Genomic DNA, 8,235 nt, shown 5'->3' with positions numbered 1-8,235 from the left:
CTCTCACACACACTCTCACACACTCACTCACAAACACACACACACTCACACACATACACACTCTCACACACTCACTCACACACACACTCTCACACACTCACTCACGCACACACTCACACACACACACACACTCTCGCACACTCACGCACACACACGCACACTCACACACTCTCACACGCTCAATCTCTCTCACACACGCACACTCACACACGCTCACTCTCTCTCACACACACACACACACACACACACACACTCACACACAGATCAGCTCAGGTGTGTGTCCTTGAAGAACCTCCGAACTCTTTTCTAGAACCCTTTTGCTCACACTTTTGTTTTATTCCCAATAATACCACTCCCACACGCGCTCTCTCTCTCACACACACACACACACACACACACACACTCACACACAGATCAGCTCAGGTGTGTGTCCTTGAAGAACCTCCGAACTCTTTTCTAGAACCCTTTTGCTCACACTTTTGTTTTATTCCCAATAATACTTCTGCTTGATAAAGCAGACGTTGATTGTTTGTTTTCATGCACATTTTAAAAATATCTCACCTGAAACATTTGAAAATTGATCATTTTATTATATTATTTTCTTTCGTCAATGAAACAAACATGAAATGTTGAGCAGAATCTCCAAGCTGCTCTCATCAGTACAGTGCGATGGCGATTTACACGGTTCATACATGACATATGTCTTAAAGTAAATGAGTCATATGGACTATTGTTATAATTCTTATATTATGTTATAATATTTATAATACTATAATACAGCCACAATCCCCATTATTTTACAGGAAAAAGAACATTTTGGACATTCTGCATAATATCTCCTTTTGTTTTTTCAACAAAAAAGATGCATCTTTTTAATCTCAATTCTGAGTTTACATCTCGCAGTTAATAACTCGCAATTGCAGTATATAAACTTCTGCAAGTCTGAGAAAGTCTGAATTGCATGATACAAACTCCACCAAAAATGTAAAAAGGTAGTTGCTTTTTTTTTTTTTTTTTAATCTTACAATTGACTTTTTTTTCTCCAAATTGCATTTTTGAGGAAATTCCGAGGGGAAAAAAGGTCAGAAAGATATTTAAATTGAGTTAAATTTTAACTTTTAATTTTAAGAGTTTATAACTCGCAATTGTGAGATATAAATCACAGTTCTGCGGAAAAAAGTCAGAATTGCATGATATAAACTTTGCATTTACATCTCACAATTCTGACCTTTTTTTCTCAGAATTGACATTTCACAATTAATATTGCAATTATGAGATATGATAATTTTGTTATATTTTTAATGCTTGGCGGAAATAAGCTTCCATAGATTTAGAACAACTCAAGGATGAAATGATGACTTTTTTGATGATTTCTTTAATGGAGCAAAATGTAACGGTACAGAAAGAAAAATGTCTATAATGGCTTAAATACACCAGGTCTGGTTTGTCTGTGCATCTCTTGTGTATTTGTCTAATGTTTCCTTCAGGATTGTTTACAGTCTCAAATCCTGTTCCTGGAATCTCCATCAAAGCTTCAGACTTATCTCAGCTCCTGAATTAATGTTTAGGCGTTCCCGTCCAGTTGCAGTTAGACTCAGTCTGCCGTTTCTCGCTGTCTTTTCCAGGTATCTCATGAACGGAGCCGAGTCCAGTTCGGAGACTGAAGCAGAAGAGGATGAGAGCGAGGAGGAAACGCAGAAAGCGGTGACTGCTTTATATATGTTCACGTCTCAAGAAACATGCAAAACTGTCTCGCCTTCATTCGTGAATAAAAAGAGCATCATAACCTTGCGTGTTGTTGCCATAGAGACAACATCCTCAGATTTGTTGACTTCCTGTCACGCATCGACTCAAGCAGGAAGCACATGAGTGACATTAATGCGAACCAACTGCATAAGCATTGATTTTCTCGTGCTTCCCTAGAAAACACCAGAAAAGAGGCAGCTGAACCCAAAAAAGCAGGCGATTAAGGAAGAAGAGGAGGAGTATGGAGGTTCAACGGATGCTGAAGATCCAGGTAAAGACAATAGAAATCGAGTATGCTTATCTTCACTTAAAAACATCTGTTGACTGCTTTCTAGTCGGATGCAAGAGGACGGACGGTCTTATTTTAGAGAGCTTTTGACTGGAGCGTGAGTCACAACACTTTAAATATCCTGTTAGACTTGGAAATGCAACAGAATATTCACTTTCATTTCAACAAACCTGTAAAGCTCTTCCACATGAGTAGCTGAAGGATAACGAGTTGAACATTCTTGTGAAGGTTTACACCAGAGTTTATTATTATTTACTTAAATACTTTTATAGAATTTAATATTTTTAATTAGCTTAAATGTCTGCAACTTTTATTTTAATTTTAGTTTCAGTAATTTTTGTCATTTTTATTCGTTTTAAATATTTCTATTTAGCTTTAATTCATATTTATATAATTCATATTCATATGTATGTATTTCAAGTTTAAGTATTAAAATAACTAAAATTATTTTAATTAATTTTCAAGTCGTTTTTCATCTAATATTTATATTCTTTGTTTTTCAATTAATGAAAATGTTCACTTTTAGTATATATTTTTTTCATTATTATTAGATTTTTTTATATTTCTATTTAGCTTAATTTATAAAAAAAATATATTTCAAGTTTAAGTACTAAAACTTTTTTATTCTTATTTATATTCTTTCAGCTTTTTTTCAATTAATGAACATTTTTAATTACAATTTTCAGTAATTTGATCTTTTTTTTTTGGTCGTTTTTATTTTTACAATATTTATTTTTTGATTTAATTCATATGTATTTCAAGTTTAAGCACTAAAACGACTAAAACTATTTTATTTTAGTTATTCGCCAAAGGAACATTTCTAATTTTCGTTTACATTTAAGTCATTTTTTCGTCTAATATTTATATTCTTTCAGCTTTTTTCAATTAATGACATTTTTTTTTTATTTTAATTTTCAGTAATTTGATAATTATTTGTCATTTTTATTCATTTTTTTAAATATTTCTATTTCGCTTTAATTCATATTTATTTCAAGTTTAAGTACTATTTTATTTTAGTTACCTGCTAAAGCAACATTTCTAATTTCCATTTACGTTTAAGTTGGTTTTTCGTCTAATATTTATATTTTTCAGCTTCATTTCAAATAATGAAAAATTTCAGCTTTTTCAATTAACGAAAAATTATTTTAGTTAACAATAATACACACAAATCAATAAAGCGGCACTGCAGCAAAGCTGTTCTCCACTTTTGACATTAAAACCTAAACATGCACACGAGGCGTTGAAAAACCAGACAGGAAGCCGATAAAGTCGTTTACGTGCAGGTTGATAATCTAGTTGTTTTGCTTAAACGGCTTAAGCAGAATCAGTGTAAGATTATGCATGTAAACCGAGAAAAGGTGCGTCCACAGCAAAGATCATTAATGGCCATTTTGAGCGATTTATTGATCATCACCTTCTGAAGCTGAACACATGCCAGAACAGGTAAGGCTTGTCAACTGCGCTCATCCCCGAGGCTCAGGCCCTCATAGAAAATCGTTAGCATGTGAACCCGTTTGCCATGGGGTCCCTTCACTCCGGCTGCGTGTCGCACGATTACGAGGGAGGACAGGAGAGGCCGGGTTAATGAAGCAGCGCTCCAATCAATCAGGAGAAATAAAAAACGGAGGGCCATAAGCGAGCAGTAGGATTGGAGAGGCTGGAAGTGCTACAGACACTCACCCGCAGCATTCGCACAGACGAGACTTGGGCATGTTTCTCATTTCTATGTAAATTGAGGGGCTGCAAGAGCAAGCCTCGCTCTCCTGGATGTGTTCATGCAACTTAAAACCATTCAGAGGAAAACGATGAATCATTGTTTATCGTGATCGTTATTAGGGCTGGACTGCATACTGTGCAATAATAGAGATGTCAACAGGTCGAGATTTAGATCTAGCACACAGAATATTGGGAAATTCAGAGTGCTATTTTAGTGTAACTGAGATACTATTATCATTTTTTGTTAATTTATTCATTTTTTTATTAGTTTAGTTATTTTAGTACAGTTTTTTTTTTTTTTTGTAGTTTTTGTCTGTTTTATTTTTTTATTCATTTTTAATATGCCTGTTTTTATTAGTTTAGTTATTTTAGTACATAGTGTTTTTATTTGTTTGTTTGTACTGCGATACTATTATCATTTTTTATTAATATTTTGATTAAGTTTTATTTTGATATTTTCTATATTTAGTGTTTTTGTCTTTTTATTATTTTTTTTATTCATTTTTAATATGCCTGTTTTTATTAGTTTAGTTATTTTAGTACATAAAGTTTTTTGGGGGTTTTTTGTGTTTCAGCTTTAGCAGAACATGATAGGCTAAAACTATATAGATTTACGTGTTTGCACCTTTCATTTGTAAAGCATTTTATTTTCTGGACTATCCGTAATAGGCTTTCCTGCATGATTATTTAAATATTAAGATCAGTTTGTGGTGCATACTGTTGACTTAAAATACGATTACTGTCTATTTCTATTATGTTTTTTCATGTTGTGCATCCGCTCGCAGAGGGCGACGCGTCTGGCATGGACACTGAAGATGAGCTGAACAGGTAAGACATTTATTGCTTTCTAAATACGTCATCATTATTGTCATCAGTTGTCCTTTGACGTTCCCTGTTTGTGCTCTTTTCCCAGTTGTTTTGAGATTCTCGTTATTCAGGCTCTTGAAAAATGTCTAAATGCAGCTAAAGAAGCTAAAGAAGAGTTATTGATCAGGGTCAAAGTGCAAACCTGCATGACGGTGTTTTCAGAGTGTTTTAATCCGAAACAGCACTTACAATCTTTCTGCCACAATATGCACTCAAATACTGTTTTTAAGCCAGTAATTTTCCCTGTTTGTGAAATTGCACAAAGTTCTACAGATTTCTATAGAATTGGAACGCCCATCACAAAATTTTACGTACACTACCATTCATTTTTTTTAAATGTTTTTGAAAAAAGTCTCTCCAAGGCTGCATTTATTTGATCAAAAATACAGTAAAAATTGTGAAATATTATTAGAATCTAAAAAGCTGTTTTCTATGTGAATATCTGTTAAACTGTAATGTATTTCTGTGATGCGCAGCTGTATTTTCAGCATCATTACTCCAGTCTTCAGTGTCACATGATCTTCAGAAATCATTCTAATATGCTGATGTGCTGCTCGAGAAACATTTCTGATTATTATCAATGTTGAAAACAGTCGTGATGCTTGCTTTCTTTTCTCGAGGATTTTTTTGATAACTGGAAAGTTTAAAAAGAACAGCATTTATAGCATTTTTTTTTTTATCAATTTAATGTGTCCTTGCTGAATAAAATTAATTTCTTTAAAAAAGAAACAAATTCATCTGAATGGTAGTGTATGCCAAAAATGACCTAAAATATTTAATAAACAGAAATGCATTGACCGGGTCATTGTATGCTTGTTAATTAAATATTTTGGCTAATTTGATGATGCATTATAATCAACTGCAGAATCATACCAGGCTATCAGACAAAAGTCCTAACATTTATGTTGGTCTCAGCTGTTTTCCAGAAGCGTAACACTCCAGTGTTTGTGTTCGGCTGATTTAGGGTGAAGATGGAGAGCAGGAGGAAGAAAGCAGCAAAGAAAAGCACAGTTCAGATGAAAGATGAAGATCTGTACGGCGGCTCTACTGATGAGAACACGGATGCTGAGGAAGAGGAGGATAAACCCATCCCCGAACTGCCAGGTCTGCCTCACCGCTTCATCTTGACATGGATGTCTTGAGTATTACATTTATTAAAGGATTAGTTCACTTCCAAAATATACATTTCCTGGGTATTTACCCTCCCCCATGTCATCCGAGATGTTCATCCCTTCTGTCTTCAGTCGCAAAGAAATTAAGGTTTTTGAGGAAAACGTTCCAGGATTTTTCTCCGTATAATGGACTTCAATGGGGACCAACAGGCTGAAGGTCCAAATCACAGTTTCAGTGCAGCTTCAAAAAGCTCTACACGATCCCAGCCGAGGAATAAGAGTCTTATCTGTGCATCTGTGGTTAAAAAGTATTTATAAAACAGATAGTTCCGGTCCTTGATTCTGATTGGCTGAGCCGCGTTCAAAGCTGTTGTAAATGACTCTACAAAGTAACACACACCTTTGTTTACGTTTGTCTGTTGCTCGGCAACCACTTTGTAGCAACCACAACTGTTTCTGAGGAGCTACATTGTTTGGTGGAAGAATACTGTTTTTATTAATATCATTACACTTTATTTGGTGAAACCTTGCTACGTATATGGAAACAACGCCCCTTAGCTGTTATAAATTCACTGTAAACCACGGCTTCTTGGGGCTTATTGCTTTAATACATGTTTATTTTTTTCAGAAAATGAGAGATGGTTTAGCTAGATAAGACTCTTATTCCTCGGCTGGGATCGTGTAGAGCTCTTTGAAGCTGCACTGAAACTGTGATCTGGACCTTCAGCCCGTTGGTCCCCATTGAAGTCCATTATACGGAGAAAAATCCTGGACGCTTTCCTCAAAAACCTTCATTTCTTTGCGACTGAAGACAGAAAGACATCTCAGATGACATGGGGAAGAGTAAATTTCAGGAAACTTTTATTCTGGAAGTGAACTAAACCTTTAAATCATCTTTGTTTTTGCTCCTTCAGACTTCCTAACAGGAAAACGCTTCTATCTTTACGGCAAGTTCCCTGACAACCAGAAAAGGCAACTTCAGCGCTACATCATCGCCTTCAACGGGTACGAGACAGACGTGCATTCAGATAATTGCGAGAGCGTGAAGCATCCGTAATCCGTTTGAAGCGCTTCAGATGAATGGCATTAGCGTCGGCAGGCCTTCGAGAGGCTGTAGGTGGAGCGTGACCGATGAAATGATCTGATCTGTTTGATTCCTCAGAGCTGTCGAAGACTACATGAGCAAGAAGGTCCAGTTTGTCGTCACCAGCGAGGGATGGGACGAATCCTTTGAGGATGTGAGTCTTGCGTCTTTCTTCTTTTTCAGCTTTGTAGGTGGTACAGTGTTTCCCCTGCCATTATATTAGGCGGGCGGCCCCCCCCAACAGCACCCCCGCCCCCCTTGAAGGTCAAGTTAATTTTATTTAATTATATTTTCTCTATAGCGCCAGATCACAACAGAAGTCATTTAAAGTTACCTTTCCTATAGAACAGGTATATACCTTGTTCTTTTATTTTATTTTCTCTATAGTGCCAGATCACAACAGAAGTCATTTAAAGTTACCTTTTCTATAGAACAGGTCTATGCCTTGTTCTTTTATTAAACAAACTAAACAGCCTTATGTTATTTATCTTATTTACACGACGGCATGTCATTTCGGTCTCTACGGTATGGTCGCGTTCCCGATGCGCGCGCGCGCACACACACACACACACACAAGTGAGCACGCTCACACTAGTATTTGTGAATATTAAGCCGCAAAACGATTCATATTTAAATATGAATTCTGTGTGTCTCTGTGTTAATGAATGGCGCAGACGCGCGGTTTTGTTTACTACTCGTACTGAAGCGCGCGCGACGCTTCCTGTGATATTAGCGTCTGCCGTCTCACTAAAAGAGGACATAAACACATGAACAACATCTCCAGAACTGCTCTGAGAGTCACTTCATGAGCACTTGACCGTTTGATTTCAGTAAAACTATCATCATGTCATACACACACAGAAATGTAAAGGTATTCACGGCAACCCGTCAAAATAAAAGTTCGGTTTAACTTGAAGACATTGTGGCAGAAATATATTACTATTGTTGAGTAGAATGTACGTGATAGGCTGCTACTACTACTACTAAAATTATTAAAACCTTATTTTTAAGGAATAAGCATACAATATTTCTTAAATGTTTTAATTGTAATATTAAATGACCTTTATTTTCCAAAAAAAATTTATTTGTTTAATTTTCATTACTTAAAAGATAGATTAAATTAATGTTTTATGCCTTAAAAAAAATGTAAATACACAACACCGAATTTCTGAGCAAAAAATCATAAGGCTATTGTAAGAATAAATGAAACTTGTTTTATGCTTTCAAATAATAAAATAAAATAAAACATTTCATAGGGCCCTAGACATGTCATATTTGTTAAACTTTTAATAAATTGATGTTAAATTGTTTAAATTGTTATTTAAACAATAAGATGTTAAATTGTTGTTGATTTCAATTAATTAGACATGCTTTTTGATTAATAAAATGTAATTTAACCATTAAAAAGGAGTCCAGAAAAA

The 8,235-nt window shown here is 35.2% G+C and overlaps 1 protein-coding gene across 1 annotated transcript in view; it reads left to right on the top strand.

Moving 5' to 3' along the window:
* LOC107677402 (DNA repair protein XRCC1-like) overlaps window positions 1-8,235 on the top strand; it is a 26,053-nt gene that overhangs the window by 15,755 nt on the left and 2,063 nt on the right. Inside the window, exons 12-17 of the mRNA XM_016472288.1 lie at window positions 1,626-1,704; window positions 1,924-2,017; window positions 4,537-4,579; window positions 5,583-5,722; window positions 6,645-6,735; window positions 6,893-6,968. Of these exons, the coding sequence (XP_016327774.1) occupies window positions 1,626-1,704; window positions 1,924-2,017; window positions 4,537-4,579; window positions 5,583-5,722; window positions 6,645-6,735; window positions 6,893-6,968 (523 nt within the window). The remainder of the gene's footprint in view (window positions 1-1,625; window positions 1,705-1,923; window positions 2,018-4,536; window positions 4,580-5,582; window positions 5,723-6,644; window positions 6,736-6,892; window positions 6,969-8,235) is intronic.

Source organism: Sinocyclocheilus anshuiensis, unplaced genomic scaffold (genome assembly GCF_001515605.1).
Source record: "Sinocyclocheilus anshuiensis isolate Anshui unplaced genomic scaffold, SAMN03320099.WGS_v1.1 scaffold965, whole genome shotgun sequence".
NCBI classification, from domain to species: Eukaryota; Metazoa; Chordata; class Actinopteri; order Cypriniformes; family Cyprinidae; genus Sinocyclocheilus; species Sinocyclocheilus anshuiensis.
The sequence above is the reverse complement of the archived record's forward strand: the minus strand, read 5'-3'. Positions and strand labels throughout refer to the sequence as shown.